The 20,225-nt window shown below is 62.3% G+C and overlaps 2 protein-coding genes across 4 annotated transcripts; both read right to left on the bottom strand.

Annotated features, from left to right (window-relative positions):
- Positions 1 to 2,524: 2,524 nt before the first annotated feature.
- Positions 2,525 to 12,035, bottom strand: P4HB (prolyl 4-hydroxylase subunit beta). Its single transcript, XM_037068631.1, has 11 exons — positions 11,477 to 12,035; positions 10,248 to 10,454; positions 8,509 to 8,642; positions 8,220 to 8,357; positions 5,268 to 5,372; positions 4,991 to 5,116; positions 4,656 to 4,856; positions 4,327 to 4,447; positions 4,044 to 4,225; positions 3,859 to 3,945; positions 2,525 to 3,330 (listed from the first exon to the last, which is right to left on the bottom strand). The coding sequence occupies exons 1-11, from the start codon at positions 11,622 to 11,624 to the stop codon at positions 3,250 to 3,252; spliced, it is 1,530 nt and encodes a 509-aa protein (XP_036924526.1). The 5' UTR covers positions 11,625 to 12,035; the 3' UTR covers positions 2,525 to 3,249.
- On the bottom strand, positions 4,894 to 19,597 carry ARHGDIA (Rho GDP dissociation inhibitor alpha). 3 transcript variants are annotated; one of them, XR_005069834.1, is made up of 7 exons: positions 19,511 to 19,597; positions 17,829 to 18,044; positions 17,624 to 17,707; positions 17,296 to 17,372; positions 17,149 to 17,212; positions 16,509 to 17,027; positions 4,894 to 4,904 (listed from the first exon to the last, which is right to left on the bottom strand). XR_005069834.1 is itself a non-coding variant. In XM_037068987.1 (6 exons), the coding sequence occupies exons 2-6, from the start codon at positions 18,016 to 18,018 to the stop codon at positions 16,828 to 16,830; spliced, it is 615 nt and encodes a 204-aa protein (XP_036924882.1). In that variant the 5' UTR covers positions 18,019 to 18,044; positions 19,511 to 19,597; the 3' UTR covers positions 15,697 to 16,827. The 3 variants fall into 3 exon arrangements, 2 of the variants coding, with proteins under 2 accessions (XP_036924882.1, XP_036924892.1); XM_037068987.1 differs by lacking the exon at positions 4,894 to 4,904 and having other exon boundaries at positions 15,697 to 17,027; XM_037068997.1 differs by lacking the exons at positions 4,894 to 4,904; positions 19,511 to 19,597 and adding an exon at positions 18,983 to 19,312 and having other exon boundaries at positions 15,697 to 17,027.
- Positions 19,598 to 20,225: the final 628 nt, after the last annotated feature.

Below are 20,225 nucleotides of genomic sequence, written 5' to 3'. Positions count from 1 at the left end.
AAATGAACAGGGTGGGCAAAAGTAGGCTCACAGTTGTGAATACATAAAATAGTTTATCGTTGTAGTACTCGGTACTAATTATTGTGTTATTTGTTTGTATCATTTGTCTTCTTAGTGTTGTTATCACTCGGTATCCTCACTTACAATTTATTCTTCAGGTTACGATGGCCAGTCACTTCATCTACTTCTGCTCACCCCTGTATTTTACACCCTCTAGGCGCAAAGCCTCCTACCACACACTGCGGAGAACGGGCCCCTGAGGCAGCCCCCCAGCCTTGGTGGGTTTTCTCTGGCTGTCTCGTCATCCCAGGCCCTGCAGGGGCCCCACAGAGGATGACGCTCAGCATTCCTGCCCCTGGGGGCTTGGAGGACCGGCTGGTGGTCGGACTCCTGGCCGCTGGGGAGGAGCCAGGTACAGTCTCTCCTGGCTTATTTACACGAAGCTTGGAGACCAAAAGTTCTACCCTGAGGACAGAAGACAGAACTTTCCTTTGAGGTGAAGATCACCTTTTCCGATGCTATGGAAAGTTCTGTCTGCCCTCCCCGCGCGGAGGATCAGGTGAAAGAGCCGTGGGTGAAGCTGCCCCAGTGGCACGGCCCTCCCCACGTGCCACCAGGACCTGGGCCAGAGGCGGGCTGGGCAAGCCTGTGGGGGGGGGGGCGGTGTTGGAGAGACCAAGAGGGGCCCAGTCTCCAGGTCTGCCTGCTGACAGCAAGCCAAGAGCACAGCCCGGTCTCGGAAGGGGCTGGTGTCCAAAGCCTCCCGGTCACAGCGGACCCCCTAGAAGGCATTTATGGACACGGAACCATGGGTGTGCCCCGCAGCTGGCTCCTGGGAGACGCTCGTTGGCAGCTGCCCTCCGGCAGCCGAGCCTGCTCTGGTGGGCACAGCCTGCCTGTCTCGCAGCCACATGGGAACGAGCCTGTGTGTGTTCAGGCGGTCCTGCCCTGACCCTTCGCAGCCTGCGGGACTTGTGAAGCGACTGGTTTTCGGGACTGTAAGTTCCTGCCACCTAGAGGGCAGACTCAGAAAGCTAACTGTGAAGAGGCCAAGAACCCGGCTCCCCCCAACCTCCGCCACTCGTAGGCAGGGGAGCAGGCTCGGCCCGCTGAAGGGCCTCCCTCCCCACAGCCTGGTTGGCCAGAGCACCTTGAGGAGCTGCTGTTGAGGCGGCTGATGGAGTGGCCCTGACAGGTCTTGGACTCCACCCGCCACCTCCCAGCCAACAGGCCAAGTGATGGCCTAGTCAGCAGTCTGCAGAAGGGACTGGTATCGGTGACACCCTTGCTGGGGCACGTGACAGATGCGGCCTGTGCACAGGGCCAGGCTCCACTGGCACGGTTCGGGGGGCGGCGCGTGCGGGGTGGGATGGAACCCACCCCTTGTGGCTGAGACCCCAGGAACCCGCCGTGCTGAGAGACCGCCGGTTTGGGTGGCAGAGCTGACCCGCCCAGACCCCCCACCCCACGCACGTGTTGCACTCAGCAGGACTGGGGCGCCACACACCGACCCTGGGCAGACTGGCTGAAGATCAGCCCTGGCACAGGCCACCCAGCAACCAGCGCCCAGGGGAGGACGTGTCTGCTGCCATAGGGGAACAGCGCCGGACGCCAGGCGCAAGGACAGGCCGGGCCGGGCCGCACTGCCAGCCAGAAGGGGTCATCCTGATCACCACGCCCGATGCCTTGCCGCAGGAGGGGTCAGCCCTGGGTCTTGAGGGCCTGGGTGTTGGCTGGCAGCACTGGGAGGGCAAGGTGGTACAAGGGCCTCCTGCTGGGAGCGAGACGGTCGAGGGAGGCCACACCCCCACCTCCCTCGGGCTCTGGTTGCCAAGAGAACCACAGTGGCACCGAGTCCACCGAGAGGCCAGTGCCAGGAAGCCCCGACCAGCACGTGAGCCTGCACCCAGGACACTCACACTTTCTGCTCCAGGTAGCAAGTTGGGGACGGGCTTTGACGGACCATGTGGGCGCCACGTGCCTTTGCCTGGGGGGCCTGGGGCCCTCCCACCCGCAGAAACACAGACGGCACCCGAACACTGAGCCCCTCGCTGTGCTCACGCTGGAGGCCACAGCCTGGCCTGAGCCCTGCGGGCCCCAGCAACATCCCTGGCCCAGGCTCCCAGACGCCCTTGGCCCCTGCAGCAGCCGTCACACCCTCAAGCCTCATCATGCCTTTCTGTCCGCAGCAAATGACAAGCCGAGCTTCTGCGAGTCAGTGCATTTAAAAAACTTGGTGACTGGTGTTTTTTCTGTGGACATTTGGTGACAAGCTCAGGATCGTGCCATTCTACCCGACTGCAGAGCCAAAAGGCTGGCTTCCCACGCCTCCACCCCCCACCCCGTGGTTGTGGGCAGCGGCAGGAGGACCCTTGCACAGCAGCTCCGCACCTCTGGCCATGCACTTGGTGACAGCCTGGGGACAGTGGCGGCCCCCCAGAGCTTCACACTGGCACAGTGCTCCAAGGAGGCACCTCAACAGAGGTAGCCCCCACCCCTTTGCCAGGAGACAGAAGCAGAGGCAGGCAGTGAAAATTTCCACTTTATTTGGCCGATGTGTCCCAATTCCATCTTGTGGGAGAAATGACTGAAGAGCTTTGATCTCGACCCAATTGGGTTGAGATCCCTGGCTGTCGCCCAGCCTGGAAGCAGGGGGTCTGGGCCCTGCATGGTGCGGGCCTTGGGCACCCTGGAGCCAGGGCAGCCAGGAGCCAGTTCTGGGAGGGGCCCTGTCCTGGCCCGGCCGGCACCTGCGGCTCCTGTGTCGTGACAGGGCCTCAGAGACAGAGGAAGTGAAGTCCGCGTTGACCGGACCACGCGGGAGCCACGCGCAGTCGCGGCAACACTGATATAGGCGGGAGGGGCCTGTCCAGCACGGCACAGTCGCTCTCCAGGCAGGGGACGTCTGTCTCCAGTGCAGCCTGGCCAAGGTGGGACAGACACCCTGACACCCCAATATGTCTAAAAACCCCACAGGTGGCATCTTGCTGAAGTGACAGGATGACAGCTTAACAGGGAGGCGGCACTGCCAGGGCGAGATTGCACAGGGTGCGCCACCGTGCAGAGGGTGGGTCAGCCCCGCCCAGGGCCCCAGAGGCCAAGAGGAGGGACGGGCTCCAGCGGACAAGTGTGTACGGGTGAGGTGTTGCTTCGGAAAGCTCCCTGCATTTCTGGTCGGGCGGCTCCGTCCTCCCCTGGGTGTGGGTGCGTGGCCGAAATGGAGGGGTGGGGCGCCAGCTGGGCTCCGCCTCACAGCTCGTCCTTCATGGCTTTGTGATCCTCGTCCTCCTCCAGGTCGGGTTCCTCCGCCTCCTCCAGGTCCTCCAGGTCCTGGGGTGGAGGGAGAGGGGGCATCTGTGGAAGGTCACGGCCTGCCCCACCCCCCCGTGTCTGCTCCTTCCAGCCCTCAGGGGGTGTGGGGCCAGCGACTGCCTGCCAACCATAGGCTACCCGCCCAATCACACCCACCCCCACAGGGAGAGTGGCCCCTCGCCCACTTCCCCAGGGCTTCTGGGTGGCCTCTGCTCTCGACACAAATGTCCTGCTGGTCAGCAGCCCCACCCCTGTTGCACCCACTCGGCCTGGGACCAAGTCTGAAGTTTCCTCTGCTGCCCCACGGCTGACCACAACTTACAGAGGGCACCTCAGGCGAGGGGCTGGGGGAGGACATTGGCGCCCAGCGGGGAACCCTGTGGGGCGGGTGCTAAGACTTCAGGGGACCCCTGAACAGCACCCCGCGCACGAGTGCTGATGGGTGAGGGACATCACCACAAGGGGAGGCCTCTCCCAGCCCGGCAGCTGTGTCCAGTGGCCTGCAGGCTGTGGCCCCAGAGGCCAGTCGGGCTGACCACCACTCACGTCATCATCCCCCGCCCCGTCCTGGCCACCGCTCTCCAAGAACTTCTTAAAACCGTCTAGCGTCCGCTCCCCATTGTAATCGATGACCTGTGGGGAGGGGGAGTGAGAAGCGGACCCCGGCGGTGCCTTCCTCCCCCAGCTGGAGGCGGGGGCTTCGAGGGGCCCCCCGTGGCCCGGAGGCGCACCGTGCGTTCTGTGCTGGCGGGGAAGAACTTGAGTGTAGGGAAACTGTGCACTTTGACGGCCTCCACCTCGTTGGCCGTCGAGTCCATCTTGGCGATGACAATGTTTTCGTGGTCCTTGTACGTCTCTCCCAGCTTGTCCCAGATGGGGGCCAGCTGTTTGCAGTGACCGCACCATGGGGCATCTAGAGGCGGCGGAGAGAGTGGGGCTGAGTCCCCCGGGGCCAGGAGGCCGCCCCTGCCCCCCCACGCCCGCCCTGCGAGCCTAGGGAGCGGCTCCACTCACAGAACTCCACAAAAACGTTCTTTTTCTCGTCAAAAGCAACTTCTTCAAAGTTCTTCCCGACCAGCACTTTCACAGGCTGCTTGTCCCAGTCTTCAGGCGGCTCCTGGCTCATCAGGTGGGGCTGGAGGGCAGGTGGGCAAGGCTCAGGGATGTGATGCCCACGGCCCCCACACACAGGCCCTGGGCGCCCCACGCTCCCCACAGTGTGGCAGCAAAAGTCACTCTTCTGCTGCCAGGGGCCTGTCCTCAGGGTCCCAAGCGCACGGTTTCGAGGCCATGCTGGGAGGTGAGGAGCTGGCGGGCCAGGCCCAGCCGGGAGTGGTTCACACCTTGACCTTGCCCTCCAGGAAGCGGTGGCAGAAGTCCGTGATCTTCTCTGCGGTCAGCTCGCTGGACTCGGGCTTGTACTTGGTCATCTCCTCCTCCAGGGTGATGAGGCGCACGGCGGGGCACTCCTCTTTCTTGAGGCCGAAGAACTCCAGGATGCGCTGGTTGTCTGTGTGGTCGCTGTCGATGAATATGAACAGGATCTTGGGGGAGAAACAGTACGCTGAGAACAACCGCAGGAGGACAGCAGCCTCGACTCCACGCAGCCCTGCAGACAAGGTAGCCCCAAGCGGGAGGAAGCCTCGGCCCGCCCTTGACCTCAGGGAGGCCCAGGCACCTTGCCCTTGAAGTTCTCGGCAGCTTTCTTAAAGTCGCTCAGCTTGCCCTCGCGGTCGGACACGCTCTTCGGCAGGAACAGCAGGATGTGGGTCTTGATCTCGCCTCCAAAGATCTTCGGAGCCGTCTGTGCCACAAACAGGTTACTGGGTCTCAGCCACAGGCTGAGCTAGGGACACGAGACATGGGCTCCGCAGACCCCGAACCACTGGAAGGCTGGGTGACAATGGGGACTGTGAGAGTGCGGTGCCCGGGGCTCCCCACCACCGGAGCCACACCTGCTCGGTGAACTCGATGACTAGCGGGAGCTGGTTGTGCTTGATGAAGTCCAGCAGCTTCTCTTTGGTGACCTCCCCCTCAAAGTCATTCCGGCCTTCATCAAACTGCGGACAGAGAGAGGGCCCTGAGCACCGAGGGCTCCACGGGACCACCGGTGTCCCCAGCCCACTCAGCCTGGGCCAGCACAGGCCTGTAGGGACCAGCTGGCCCACAGCCTGCCCCACGGGCCCCTCCAAAGCATTGAAATGCCTGGGAAAAAGTAATGTTTATAGAAATGTTATTTTGGTAGCATGTGATTAGTTTTCTATTGTTTTAGAATGAATTACGTTCATTAAGTTTTGAGAAATTTCTCGGTTCTAATTTGTAACACAATAAAAACCAAGTATACTCCATTTAACAGAAGCTCTCTCAGCCCTGGCTGGTATGGCTCAGTGGACTGAAGGGTCGCTGGTTCGATTCCCAGTCAGGGCACATGCCAGGGTTGTGGGTCAGGTCCCCAGTGGGGGCACATGAGAGGCACCCACACATTGATGTTTCTCTCCCTCTTTCTCCCTCCCTTATCCCCCTCTCTAAAAATAAATAAGCTCTTAAAACAACACCACCAACAACAAAACAAATGGCCCTCCAGGACCCCCTGTTGAGTCCTGGGGCCACGAATGGGGGGCTGCCTGACACAGGTGTGTCCTGTGCCCATGTGTCCCCAGGTGGCAGTCCAGGTCCGCCCTCCACCACCACCCCTTGGCCTTGACCTCATAGAAAAACTGCAGGCCTTTCCTCCTGCTCAGCCCTCTCTGTACGTCCTCCAGGTTTCTGTACGACTTCCAGAAAAGCAGGGGACCCTTCCCCCCCCGCCCACAGACCACACCACGGGCCAGGCATCAGGAGCCCAGACGAGGCCCTGGCCCCTGCTCCCCACAGGCTGAGGCCAGCTCCACCTTCCCGAAACCCTCGAACGTGGGGAGTTCTGGTGAGAAGGGCAGAAACGCCAAGGTCAAGAGCACGATACTGAGGAGGGGGCCTGGCCGTCCCCACACCCAGGGAGACGTTGAGCCCGGATGGGGGCAGACAGCCCCCGCCCTGCCCCTCTGAGCAGCATCTGCCCAATGTCACGAGGGGCCCCCACTCTGCTGAGCCCCAGTCTTTCGGATAACATTGCCACGTGATGCCACGCTGGCGTCCCCTTCAGTAATAGGCGTCCGGCTGGCCGGCCATTGTTCAGTTGGGGCCGGCTGCAGGAGCCGGCCCCGCCAGGCCTCAGAGACGGCATCACAGAAAGGCTGGACGCTGACATGACGGAGGGAGAGGCTGGCCCCACCCCCGCCCGAGAGCAGAGCCGTTCTCAAAGACGCAGGCCACCCAGCTCTCAAGCCCGACGTCCAGGCTGTGCCCGGGCCGCCGGCCGGACTCTCGGGCTTCAGTGCTGCCAGCGCCACCACGTCCCTGTCAGCCTGGCCAGCAAGCAGCATCCGGCTCGGCCCCGGGAACATGCGACAACCCCGAGCACTGCGAGGAACTGGGGCGAAGAGCCTGAAGGAAGGGGAGCAAGTACAGGCGAGAAAGACAGGGCGTGGCTGCGGAGAAAGCGGGGCGGTGGGCCGGTCCCCACAGGGCACCCTGCACCAGACCCCGGGCGCGGAGGTGCTGGCCTGCGCAGGCGCGGACCCCGGCCAGCACTGCCGTTTCTTGCAGAACAGAAACGGTGGCTCTACCCTTCTAGGACACGTGACCGCCCAAACCCACGGTTCTGGGAAGACACCCACCCTTGGTGCTGGGGTGACGGGGATGGCGCGAATGGGAGTCAAAGCCTCGGAGAGCATCTCTCAACCTAAACCACCTTCGGGACGTGACTTCACACACCACCTCCTGACAGTTTCTCCTCCTCAGATGCCAGTTACAGCCTTCAGCGAGCACCATGAGGGTGTCCGCCAGGAGAGACAGCACAGGTCACGACGTGACCTCTGCCCAGAAGGTTCCTGTCTACTGCAGGGCGGCTGACAGGCCTCCCCCTGTCCAGCAGGTCCTGCAGAAAGCGCCGTCCCCCACCCTGAGGCAGAGCCAGAGGCCAGTACCTCGCTGCCCTGTGTCCTCACGGCGTCCTCCCTGACAGCCTGAGCGCAGTCCTACCTGCACCCTGCCTTCTGCCTCCTGTCACAGCCCTCTCTCCTGCTCCACTCTGCATGTACTTTTGTCCCCCAACCCAGGGACAGCCCTGTTCCAAGAGCAGGCTTGACTGCCTGCCTCCCTGCCTCCCACTGTCTGGTGGCTGAAATAAAAGGCAAAGACTCCCCCAGCCTCCTGGCCCTGGCTGGGGAGTTCAGCTGGTTAGAGCACTGTCCCAATACGCCAAGGCTGTGGGTTCAATCCCCAGCCAGAGCACAGACAAGACTCGATCAAATAACGTGTAAATGAGTGGAACACGATGCTTCTTTCTCTGAAATCAATCAATAAAAAAAAATTTTTTAAAGGCAGAGCCCCTTTGCGGTGGCTGTAGCACGCAACACACAGCGGCTGAGACTCGAGCAGCCCCTTAGGAAGAGGAAGGGCCCCAGCCCGGAGCCCTCAGCGCTCTAGGCTGGGCTGGGGAAGAAGTATCAGAGGTAGAAATAATGTTGCACCACACACAGTGTAGCTCATGCCACAGAACTACCCAGCAATGCCCCAAACCACCAGTGTGTTACTTTGTCTCCAAGCTCACCCTCCAACGCAACTCCGCCCTCACAGAACACTGCGCTCGCTTGCTGCCACAGGAGCAGGCAGAGGGCCGAAGGGCGCCCTCGCTGTCGGAGTGGCGCTGACGGCCTCACATTGCACAACAGCCCTTATAACCGCCAGGCTGGCGGCCCAGCATCCCTGGGCAAGGTCCTCGAGGAGCACAGCGACAGGAAGGTGACGCCAGCCCCAGCCCGGAGCCCCAGCTCCGCCCCCCGCACCGCCACCCCGGGGCCACTCACCTTCTTAAAGAGCACGACCCCGTCCCCTGACAGCTGATATTTGGAGAACACATCGCTGCTGGACACAATCCCAAAGGGAATGTCGTCGATGGCCTCTGCAGCCAGCAGGAACTGCTTGGCAGCATCCGATCCCACGTCCTGTCCAGGAGAAGCAGAGGTGGTGGCGGCACCCCCAGCACTAAGGACCCCGGCCTGGGTCCACAGCAGGGCAGCCCCCAGTGCCCGCCACAGGGCCCCGTCCTCCGAGGCCACAGCTGAGAAGACCCAAGGTGAACCCCAAAGTCTCTACCTTGAAGAAGCCGATGACTGTCACCTCGCTTGACTCCACCAAGGCCTCAGCCGCAGCCCCGTCTGGCAGCGTGGTGGCCGCGGGGCCTGTGCGCTTCTTCAGCCAGTTCACAATGTCATCGGCTTCTCTGCCAGCTGCATCCAAACACAGGAAGGGTCTCTTCACAACTGGGCCCCCACCCTCCCTGCCTGACCTGGGCAAGGCCAGCTCTCGGTGAGAAGAGGCACCTTGTCCACGCATCTGTGGGGGGCAGCACCCACACAGGTGCCCTGTGCGTGCAGGGCCGCAGCCAAGTCTGCGAGGCGGTGGCCACCTCTGGCTCACAGGGTCCAGCCCCTTCCTGTCTCCTCGTCGTCCTTGACATCTGCGTTCACCATACGCACTCCTTGTGAGTGGGAGGTGCGCTCCCTCCAGGGACCCCCCGGCCGCTTCATCTCAACTAGAGGTGTGCTAGGACTGTTAAAACGTCGGCCCTGTTTCCGGTCTTTCCGACAAAAATGGGCTGAACCCAACCTTACCCCAGGCCAGGTAAGCACCCCTGTCCCCACAGCTCCTGGACCAGCAGGAAGAGTCTCTAAGGCACCACCCAGAGCAAAGAGAGTGGGAAGGGAAACAGCTGGTCCCCGAGACGGGGTCTGACCGCCCAGCCTGCTGAATCTCACAGGTCTCACTTTCTTAAAGTGAGATTCTGCTGCCCTGACTGGTGCGGCTCAGTTGCTTGGGCTTCACCCCACAAACCAAAAGGTTGCAGGTTTGATTCCTGGTCAGGGCACAGGCCTGGGTTGCAGGTTCTGTCCCAGGTCCAGGAACATAAAAGAAGCAACCGATCAGCCCTGGCTAGTGTGACTCAGTGGACTGATTGCAGGCCTGCGAACCAAACCACCACAGTTTGATTCCTAGTCTGGGCACATGCCTGAGTTGCAGGCCAGTTCCCAGCAGGGGATGCACGAGAGGCCACCATACATTGATATTTCTCTCCCTCTCTCTTTCCTTTCTTCTCTAAAGATAAATAAAATCTTAAAAAAAAAAAAGAAGCAACCAATCAATGTTTCTTCACACAGATGTTTCTCCCCCTCTTTCTCCCTCCCCTCCCCTCTCTCTAAAATCAATAAGCACAAGCTTGAGTGACAATGTAAAACAAACAAACAAACAAACACAACACCACGGAAATAATGAATAGCAGCCCAGTGAGACCAGAGCTGCTGCCGTCAGAACTAACGAGCCGGGCCGCTTCAGTGCGTTCTGATGGCTGAGCCACAGAACCGGTTCTATGGACAAAAGAGTCTCTGGCTGTCACAGGCACTGCCTGCCTGGGTGACACAGGGCCCAGCCCCATGCAAGGAGCGTCCGAGTGAGCAAGCAGCAGCTGAGGGCAGACGGAGCAGGGCTTGAATTCGAGTTCTGCCCAACAGCTGGGAGCTGGCCACCTGACCCTCAGCCCTTCCTGGTGGGAAGCCCCCAGGGCCCGGCGTAGTGGCCGGCGCGGCTGACGGCAGTGCTGCCCTTGATGCCGCCACGCCAGGCCTGCTGTCCGTGCCCAGGATGTCCCTCTCCAGTTGGGAAGTTCTTCCGGAATGAGAGCTTTCTTCGAAGGCCAAACTAGAACTAGGCCAAGAACTTGGTCCAAGGACTGGTTCCCTCCACGTTTCTGAAAATGGGTCCCCCACCCCTCAGGAATTTTCCAGGGCCTGCGGGCAAGTCCCACTCTAGGCCAAGGCTGGGCAGAGCCGAGGCCGCACCTGTGTATTCTCTGGGGGAGGCCTTGTCCCCGTTCTTGAAGAATTTGATGGTAGGGTAGCCACGGACGCCATACTGCTGGGCCAGGTCAGACTCCTCTGTGGCATCGACCTTCGCCAGTCTGATTTCTGAGCCTTCAGCCTTCAGTTTCCCGGCCGCTTTGGCATACTCGGGGGCCAGAGCTTTGCAGTGGCCACACCAGGGGGCATCTGAAAGGAAAGCAAGACACTGGAAAGCACTGGACCCAGCTCCCTGCTCCGTGGGTACTTCCCTTCCTGAACACCTTATCTGCTCGGCAAGATAACCCTCTCAACGTACAAGGCTGAGCTGATAGCTTAGTGCTCTTGGGCAATATGGGGACAGAGGCCATGAATGACAGGACAAACCAACACCACTTCCCACTCTGTTTTGTCCCCATTCAGAACAGGAAGACAAACTCTTTAACAACCAGCAACTTCCTATTACCTGCATCCAGACAACTGGGGCAGACCTGCCCTTAGGAATTCCTTTCAGGACAGCTGAGAGGTTAAGGGGTCGAGGCGGCCTGCATTAGGACCTAGTCACAAATATGTGACACACCCCTGCACACATCTGTCCTCAGCCTCAGGTTTACAGCTGGGTCTTTATACTGTGGGGACAAGACTACTTCTTAGCCAAGGGTGGCAGCTGTGTCAGGCCCAAGGCGTCCACCCCAGGTGGGCAGGGCTTAAACGCATGTAAACACCAGGTCTGGGTTCTGGAGATAGCTGTCACAAGCTGAGGGTGCTTTGGCAGCGGTGAGGGGTCTGCACCCTGGCAGGTCCCTTTGTGTTCACAGCAGCACCCCCTCCACGTAGACCCTGTTTTCGCAGAGGGATCCTGCCATGTGGATGTCTGTCACAAAAGCAGTCCTGGCTCTCAGCCCTCATCTCCCTGAGGGTCCAGCTTGGGCAGGAGCGATGTCCCCAGGGCACCTGCGGCGCAGAGGCTTTGACAGCAGGGCTGGGGGTTGTCTGCCCAGGATGAGCCTCCGTGGGGCTGGGAATCAGCGCGTCCAGGGGTGGGCCGAATGCTAACAGCCCCCAGGACCCCAATCCACTGCCGGGCTGAGAAGGGAGGTTGGGACGGGCGCCCGCCCCTCGGCCCCCCGCTCTCCCCGCCTCGCGCCCCAGCCCTCCGGCCCCTGGAGCCCCCTGCGCCCCTCGGTCCCATCCCCACCCCGCGACCGCGGCGAGGCCCGGGCAGCACTCACAGAACTCCACCAGCAGGTACTTGTGGGCCACCAGCGCCTCCTCGAAGTTGCCCTTGTGGAGCACCAGGACATGGTCCTCCTCCTCGGGGTCAGCGCCCGCGCGGGCCAGCACGGCCAGAGCCACGAAGAGCAGAGAGCGCCGTAGCATGTCGACTGCAAGCCCGCCGCTTCAGTTGGCGCCGCCGGACAGCGAGGCCACGAGAGCGCGCGCCGCTCTCCTCGCCCTCATAAAGCCGGCGGCCGCGCGCGTGCCCGCCCGCCCCCGCTCGCTATTGGCCAGTGGGTCCCGGGGCCCGCCTCCTCCGCGCCCGGAGTGGACGTCTACACTGCCTCCGGCCCAGATTCGGAAGAGCTCCGAGGGATTCCACCGCCCTCGCCCGGAATTGGCCGAGGGGCTCGCGCTCGCACTGTAACCCCGCCTCTCATTGGCTCCCGACGGAGAACTTTCTCTCCCTCGACTTGTGACTGGTGGTTTCCTCCGACACTTTCTCCGGTGGTGGAATGGCTGCCACCATCGGGGGCCCGGGCTCTGCGTCTCCTAATTGGCCAAGAGGCCCGCACCCAGAGCAATCCTCTGTCAAACGTGGCAGTGGGGCGGAGCTGTGCCTGTGCATCCGGAACCCCGCGTGTTGCATTCTTACTGGACCGCGTATCCGTGACTGGCACCGCCCTCCAGTTCCTGGGCTGACGCCACTTCCGGCGCGCGTGAGACTCGTGAGGCTTCTGTCTTGGGAAGTCTTGGGCTTGGGCGCGGCTCTACGCTCGCCGGCTTCCGGGCCCGGCGAGCTCCCAACGCCGGCTGGTGGGACGGGATGGGCTGCGGCATCTGCGCGGAGCGAGTCCTCCTAAAGGTCCAGAAGGGAGAAAATGGACCCAGGGCTCCGCACAGATGTTGCGCTAGAGCTGGAGCCGCCCGCGTTCCGAGAGGACTCCTCGGCGCCCGCCGGGGCGAAAGGCCCCATGGACTACACTCTCCCTTCCCCTCGGCTGCCGAGTCCTCCGAAGCTGCCCGAGGCGTCTCGGGCACTGAGTAGCAGCCGGAGAAGGCCCGGTCGCACGCAGCTGCCTCCAGGCACGCGCTGTGTAGCAAACAGGTGGTCGCCACTGCCACCAAGGCCACTGACCGCCGGTGTAAGATTGGCTCTGAGTATAACGCACACCGGATCGGGACAGTACGGGGAAATTATCGAGCGATATTCCCTTAATGATCTTTATATTGACACATCGGAGTGTTTTTAACTTAACGTGGCTCCACGGAAATTTAAAATAACACGTAGCTCGCATATTATTTCTGCTGAAGGGTGGGCTCTAGGTGGATCCGTCCCCTCGTGCGCGCCGCCTTCACCCCCCTCCCCCACTTAGAACCTTTCCGCTTTATTTGTAGTCACTTCCTCCTTTGTGAACCGCCGCTGCCCACTGACTTTAAGACTCATCATTAATTTAATAACGTCAGGGGAAGGGAAAACACTCCCACATTAAATGTACACGTCGACTAACATCCTGATTTCAGAAATGAGGAAACAAAAAAGATGCTTTCCTACTTTTGAGAGTTTGCACTTGTTAATACGTTGATCTCTGCTTGCTGTGTGGGTCTCCTTCAACTAGGAGACCAGTTCCTGAAGGTCACAGGCTTCTTTGTGCACCTCCCCCACTTCCAGTAGAGAAGCGTCAGCACAAGGTGGCTATACCTGCCTGCTTCCCAGGGGCGACTTCGCAGGAGCTGAAACTTTCTGCAGAAGGGCTGTGAGCTTACGCCTCCCCGGGACTCAGGAGGGGGTTGCCTCTTGTGCTGCTCCCAACACCTTTGTAGTTGGAATGACCTCGCTTTTCAGACCACAGTTTGGGACCTGAGATGAGGGACGTGGCACCTTATCTCCTTGCTTCTTGAGTCACTCTTGGGCACCAGCTGTGCAGGAGCAGCAGAGTGGGGTTTTGCACACCCCGCTGGGGGAGGCCTGAGATCTAGTCCCTTGGGTCAGTAGCTGGCTGAGGGGGTTGCGGCACTGCGTCCAGCCCCCAAGAAAGCCAGGTTCACTGAGTACCTCAGCAGGCCTTACCCCAGGGGAGGGCAGGCTGTGGTTCCCCCGTGCCCTGGCCCTGAGTTGGAGCTGCCCTTGGAGGTCACGGCTGCCCCTTCGTGGCTAGGGCTGGGGTGTTGTTCTGGACCAGTACCACTGCTTCAGGGTGTCCCCCAGCAGTCTCTCATGCCCAGAGAAGGTGCCCATAAAGCAGGCTGAACTTGAGCAATTATATGTTTTGATAAGTAACTACTCTCAAAAACAGTCCTCAGGATGAAACCACTCCCTTTTCACCCACAGTTGAGTTGGAGACACTGAGGTGACCAGTGGGCTGGCGGACACCCAGAAAGTGCTCATCTGGCTGCCCAGTTACAGCTCCTGCCTGCAGGTGCTCTGCTGAGTGGCAGTTGGGGCGGAGCCTTTGCCATGGGTGCACTTGGGCCTGGTGGGAGTGGTGGGGGGGGTGCAGGGGAATGGTGGCCTTGGTGGACTGACATGGGCCTCAATTGCAGTGGACCATGCTGGGCGTGGAGAAGATTCTCGTCTCAGTGATTAGGTGGTCACACAGAGGGCCCTAATCTGGTGACTAATGACAACCCCCTCAGTGGAAGAAGGGTCCATCTGGGGGTGACTGGGGGACAGAGGGAGGGGAGGGGCCCACAGGCTCTTTCTCCCTGCAGTGGGGAGGCCAGGCCCAGGAGCACCAGGTTGGACAGGGTCAGGGTGCAACCAGGAAGATGGCGTTAGACTTGGGACCTGGGGGACACGTTGCACAGGTTCTATAGGTGCAACCTCATGTTACTCTGCACCGGGGGAGGAGCCAGAACAAAGTCCTGGCTGCTGGCACTGTGCCTGTACAACTTGGCACTTGGGGTCTGAGTTCACATGAAGGCTGGGAAAATCCAGGAACAAAACTATTGGACCTTCTGGCCTGACAGAGCCTCGCAAGACCCTCGACCGAGAAGCTGAACTGCCGGCGCACACATTTCCCGAGCCTGGCCTGGCCAGAGGCAGGGATGTGGTGTCCAGGTGGTGGCGTCTGACATCAGTGGGCAGGGCCTGAGCTGGCAATCTCAGCGCCTCGCCGCCAGCCTGTCCCACTGAGCCTGGGGCAGGCGGCTCTGGGAGAGGCCCGGAAGGGTCCTGGCCCCCGTGTACTGAGAGCCAGAGGCCTAGGCTGCTTCCTGGGGCTGCTCTTGGCCTGTGTCTGGGCCAGCGGCTGCAGGAAGTGTCCTTTTGTCCTGTTGTAATCGAGCACAGGGCCCAGCCTCCAGGACCCCACAGGGGTCCCAGTGAGGCTGGAGGTGACCATTGCCATGGGAGCCACCCTGGCTCACCCTGTGGCCACTGACCTCTGGAGCAAGAGAGCATCTCTGAACCCGCACCCACTGGCAGGCTTACCTCATAAGCACTGGGAAGAGGGGCAGGCCCGAGTGCATGGCCAGGGCAGCAGCATCCTGACCTCTGCCCATGGGACACAGACCACTTGGGCCAGTGTAGACCACAAACTTATCAGCCCAGCAGAAGTGGTTCCTGGAGCCTGCCTTCTCTCTGGGGCTCAGGTTTCCCATCTGCACTTTTCCAGCCCAGGGGAGGAGAGCGTGTCAATCACTGGTGTTGCTCACAGGAGATGATGCTCTCCCTGCCACCCCAGGCCCTTCAGAGACCCTGCTGGCCCGTGGGGCAGGAGGTCACATGCACTTGGCCTGTGGCAGCCCATGAGGACTTCCTTGGCTTCTGTGCAGGTGGGGACAGCATCTCCACCCTCCCCATTCCAACTCTGCCCTGCCCAGCCCACTGCCACTCCTCCACCCTTGCGCCCTGGCCTCAGGCTCGGCCACACCCAGTGGGTCCACAGCCTGGGTGGGGGTGCGGTTTCCCAAGTGTTGCTCCATGTGGGGCTTTGTCTCCAGGGAGGTTTCTTCCCACTCTTGGGGGCTGGGGAACCTCCTCTGAGACCAGACAGTGGGCCCAAAGGCTGGAGGACAAGTCAGCTAGACTGCGACCAGGCTGTGTCCCCACCCCTCACCCTTGGTCCTCTAGGGTTTCCAAGTCTGAACCACCCACAGGGCACCTCTGCCCAAATGGGCTTAAGCAGGGCTTTAAATCCTTCAACTAGGGCGGGGCAGAGGCAGCCACACCTGGCCCCTGGGGACCACGGAGGAATGGGCCCCGCCCAGAGACAAACAGCAGACACCCGAGCTCCTTCAGGGGAGTTTATTTCCCGGTCAGAAGAGGAGAAGCAGGGACGGCTTCCTGTGCACCCCAGCCTGGGCCGACCTGGGAGGGAGGCACTGGGGCAGCTCCGACCTCACACGCTTGGTCCCACAGTTGTCCTGGCTAGGTCCAGGGAGGGCCTGCCGGGATGGTGGCTCGGAGCCTGGGGGCAGAGGCGGCAGGCCAGCTAGCCCAGAGGACGGCACAAGTGGAGGCAATAAATACTGGCAGGCCAGGCAGGCCACTCCAGGCCAGCGGGCCCAGGTGGGACAAGTAAGGCTCAGCCGCTGGTTTTGTCTGCCGAGGGCTCTTTGCTGGGGCTGTGGGCTCTGGTCTGGGTGCTGCCCACTGGACAGAGAAAGCAAAGGCTTAAGGTCACCCAGCCTCTCAGATGGGACTGGAGGCCACTTGAGTTTTGGCAATTCGGCTTTCCCCGAGCCCCTGGTGCTGTCCCTCACAGCCCAGCTGGGAGATGGGAGGGGAAAGGGGCTGGCCAGGCCTGGCAGGCTGGGAACAGCAGCAGTGTGTCCCATACCGCCTCAGCCACAGGGCTGCAGACAGGGCGGCGGGAACTGGGGGAGACCACATGCTCATGCAGACACAAGGGTTAGAGGTCAGCGACGGCCCCCACAGCACACGTTCCACATGTTAAGGCATCATGGTTAGACAGGTACAGACAGCAATGGGTGAACTGACCGGGGGTGGGGTGGGTGGGGGTGGAAGCTAGAGGGTACCCGGCTCCTCAGGCTCTGCACCCTCCCCCACCCTGCACCCTGGAGGGGGGACAGAACAACCACAATGGCCCAAAAGGCCCTGAGCACCCCACTTGTGAAAGCCAGGGCCTCTGGTTGGGTGAGGACAAGTGGGGGGCCCTGGAGGGATCTGGGGTGGGAGGGGAGGCCTGAGCTGCGGCCTCCACCCCCACAGCACAGGCAGAAGCAGCAGCAACACTAGACTATCCAGGAGGCTGGGACCTGTGGGCTGGGGGAGGCAGACCGGGTACTGGTGGCAGCATGGGCAAGGGCCCGTCAGCACTTTGGTATGGGGGTGGGGTGGGGGGGGTGGGGGCACGCACATCCCTCCGTCTGTCCTCCCTGCCCGCCTCCCGGGCCAGGCTCAGTCCTTCCAGTCCTTTTTGATGGTGAGGTTCCACTCCCAGGACAGGTGGTCCGTCTTGTCGTCGTCTGTGAAGCGGGACTTGATGCTGTAGCTGCCTCGAGCCAGCACGCCCTTGGGTGCCTCCTCCACGGGGCTGAGGAACTCGTACTCCTCGGCCCGAGGCCCGTAGCTCCCCACCATGTAGTCGCTCTTGTCGACTGCGGTGCAGGGAGGCGGCAGTCAGCGGGCAGAGCACGGGGAGGGGGCACTCCGCCTTTCCCCTCCCGCTCCCGGGTCTGACCCCATGGCTGCCCGCGCTCCACTGCCCCCCTCACTCACTCTTGACGCCTTTCCGGTATGTGTGTTGGATGTACTTCATGCCAGATACAATCTCTCGGTTCACCTGCAGGGAGGGTCCCAGAGTGGGGCTCAGCGGGGCTCTTCGGCCCCAGCCCCTCCGGGTCCCTCCCGGGGCCTCGGACTCACCCGGAAAGAGATCTTTATCCGGTATTCTACACCCTCCTTCAGCACAAAGGACTGCTTCTTGAAGGCCTCTAGGTCACCTGGGTTTGAGAGGACATCCCCATGGGAGGCTTGGGCCCAGGAGGCCGCTCCCCTCCCCAGCATGACTGTCCCTTCCACACCCCCCACCAGACTCAGGCCTCTCCAAAGCCAAGGCCAGTATCTTCCAAGACCACTTGGCTGCACTTCTTGTGTTGCCCACGAGAGGGCACCTGCTCTCCAGAAAACTATTTTTAAGGAAAGGAATAAGGACTCAGGCAGCCCCAGCCAGGAATCTAAGGGTACCACCCACCTGTCAGGTCCAGCTCCAGGGGGCCCGGGGCGCTGCTACAAACCAGAGTCAGGCGGGTCACAATGACGTTGGGGACGTTGGGGTCTGTGGAGTGACAGCAGGTTAGAGCGCCATCCCCGGGGCCTCCCACCTCGAGCACCCGACCCACTGCCCCCAGCAGAAGCAGTGAGACAGGGCCACCTGGGTGCCCTGCCAGCCCGCTCACCCGCAGACACGGCCACTCGGCCCAGCAGCGCCTCCTTGTACTTGCGCAGACTCTCGTCATCCTTGTCCAGCTCCTGGATCTCCTGGATGCTCTTCTGGGCTGGGGGCTTGTAGTTGACCGAGTGCTCGTCCTCCTCGTTCTCCGCGGCAATCTGCGCCAACTGCTCGGCTGTGGGCTCCTGCTCGGCCATGCTCACCTCTAGCTGGGCTGGGACACCTGTGGGAGGGGTGCACTGTGGTGGCCCAGGGAGACCCCTAGCATCCCACTCCCCCTGGCCCTCGGCAGGCCCTGCAGCCACCAAGTGCAGGTTGTGTCCAACAGGCCTCCACAGGCCAGGCCCCTTATCTGTGCCTAAGGGGTGGGGCACCTTCTGGAGCAGGAGGGCAGGTGCGGCTAGAGCCTGTCAAGGGGCCCAACACAGGCTTCCAAGGCCCAGGGCGTGGGGGGGGGGGGGCACACGAAGCACACAGCCCAGGACAGAACAGGCCCTGCAGCCTGCTCCACAGATCAGGTACACCTCCCTTCCTTTCCCTCCAGGAGGAGGAGGCAGCTACAACCCCAGTCCCAGCCAGCTGGGGAAAAAAATCTCAAGTTCTGGGGCTCTTTCTAAGCTTCCCAGGCCCTCAACCCCTCGGACTTCTCCTGCTAGACCAGGGACCTTCTCCCTGACCAGAGATGCCCCTCGGACCCTGCCCTAGCCAGGAAGCAAGGCCCCTGTACAAGAAACAGGTAACCGGGCAATCCTGAGTCCCACAGGTAGGTCCAAAAGGACACGGGGATCCACAGTGTCTGTCCAGGTTCTCTCTGGTTGGGAGGGTTGGTGACCTGGAGCTGGAAACTGCAGCAGCCGCTGGGTATTCTGGGGGACCTCTTTGTGGACCCTGGTGCAGGAGCATTTGGAGCTGCATAAGGCTGAAGCCCCCCCCCACCCTGCCGGCCCTCTTGCCCCTCTGAAATCCCTGAGGCAGTATCTGAAACCCCTCACATCCGTCCGGCCTGTGCAAGTTGGGTGAGGGCCCAGCAAACCGCAGACCACCGGCTGCTGCGGGTAGGTAGTCAACGCCTGTCCCCAAGTCTGGGAGCCCGGCCCTGTACGCGTTACCAGATCCCACAAAGGCCGCTGGGCACCCCGTGCGAGCGGGCCGGCCGCTTGCAGGCGTGACTGACGCGCCCGCTCTTCCCGGCCTTCTAGCCGCTTTCTCCGGAATTCCTCTAGAAGGCTCACACCCTAACGCCACCAAGTGAGGCCGCGGGCTACAGGATCCTACTAGCGCGAAGCCGCGGCCCCGCACTTCCGCAAGGCCCCGCAATCTGGGACGGGCGCCGGGTGGGGTGGGGTGCGGCCCTTCGGGATGGCCAGAGCCCGGGTGCGCCTTCGTCTGGGGAGGGGCGTAGGGCCTGGTCCAGGTCCACACGCACCGGTGGGGTTGGGGCGCCGCGGGGCACGAATGGCGGCCACAAAGGACGCCTGCACCCCGCCGGCCCAAGGCCTGCGTCCCCCGCCCCCACGTGGAAGCCCCTGCGCCGGGACCCGCCCTGCGCTTGGGCCACCGCCCGCTGTCACCGCGGCCCCCTCCTGGGGCCGATTTCCGCCCCCCCCGGCGGGCGGGGCAGGTAAAGTCTCGGCCTCCGCCCCGCCTCCCCGCCGCCGCTGCCGCCCCGCCGCCGCCCCTGGCTCTCACCGGAGGCTCGATCGCACCGCGCTCGCACTCCCTCCCGCACGAAATGACGAACGTCGCTGCCCCGCCCGCGCGCGCCCGACCGGCCACTTCCGGGGTCACGCGACTTCCGCTCGCGCTGGGCGGGCCGGCAGGGGCGCATGCGCGGCCGCCATCTTGCGGACCCTACTTTGTGGGCGCGCCCCGCGTGCGCGGTGCAGGGTGTCTGGCCGTTCGGGAGAGCCGCTTGGTTCGAAGGTCTGTACCCTTTGCTGCGGGCGCTTTCCGGCCCCCGGGACCCCACGGCTCAGGCTATTTCGGGAAACGAGACAGTCACAACAGTCTTGCGTGCGCCCCGCCTGGACGTCGTGGCGTTTCGGCGAGGTCCTGTCAGCCGCCAGTAACGCGCGGGGACGTCGCCCAGAGCAGGCTCACGGCCCACGTGCAGACTGGGCAGCGGTGCGTTCGGCCGGCCCACCCGAGGCCCGCACGAGCCCGCGGGGGCCGTCCTCCACCTGCCGCCATTGTCCCGCTCTCCCCGGAGTCCTCAGAAGACATCTCTTCGTGTTTGCACTGACCACTCTCGGGACGCCCGCGGGTCCCGCCTGTAGAAGGCCAAGGGCCGGGCCTCTCCAGGTGTCCTGCCAACCCAACCCTGAGTCAGGAGGCTTGGGCGTGAGGACTTCCCCAAGGTGGTTGGGGTCGCCAACCCGCAGACACGATTGGGCCGTGGCCGGAG

The sequence above is a fragment of the Sturnira hondurensis genome, unplaced genomic scaffold (genome assembly GCF_014824575.4).
Source record: "Sturnira hondurensis isolate 20B ecotype Veracruz unplaced genomic scaffold, ASM1482457v3 Scaffold0001221, whole genome shotgun sequence".
Lineage (NCBI taxonomy): Eukaryota > Metazoa > Chordata > Mammalia > Chiroptera > Phyllostomidae > Sturnira > Sturnira hondurensis.
Note: the sequence above shows the minus strand (reverse complement) of the source record. Positions and strands in the feature narration are given on the sequence as shown.

What these genes read in the sequence shown, in the direction of transcription:
- P4HB (XM_037068631.1), bottom strand. Translation starts at nt 11,624, where the DNA reads ATGCTACGGCGCTCTCTGCTCTTCGTGGCTCTGGCCGTGCTGGCCCGC. An exon ending in GGGTCGTGCTCTTTAAGAAG is followed by an intron (nt 5,373 to 8,219) that starts GTGAGTGGCCCC and finishes CTCTGTCCGCAG; the next exon opens with TTTGATGAAGGCCGGAATGA. An exon ending in CCGAGAACTTCAAGGGCAAG is followed by an intron (nt 4,857 to 4,990) that starts GTGCCTGGGCCT and finishes TTCTCCCCCAAG; the next exon opens with ATCCTGTTCATATTCATCGA.
- ARHGDIA (XM_037068987.1), bottom strand. Translation starts at nt 18,018, where the DNA reads ATGGCCGAGCAGGAGCCCACAGCCGAGCAGTTGGCGCAGATTGCCGCG. An exon ending in CCTGGAGCTGGACCTGACAG is followed by an intron (nt 17,373 to 17,623) that starts GTGGGTGGTACC and finishes TCTCAAACCCAG; the next exon opens with GTGACCTAGAGGCCTTCAAG. An exon ending in GGATAAAGATCTCTTTCCGG is followed by an intron (nt 17,213 to 17,295) that starts GTGAGTCCGAGG and finishes CCCTCCCTGCAG; the next exon opens with GTGAACCGAGAGATTGTATC.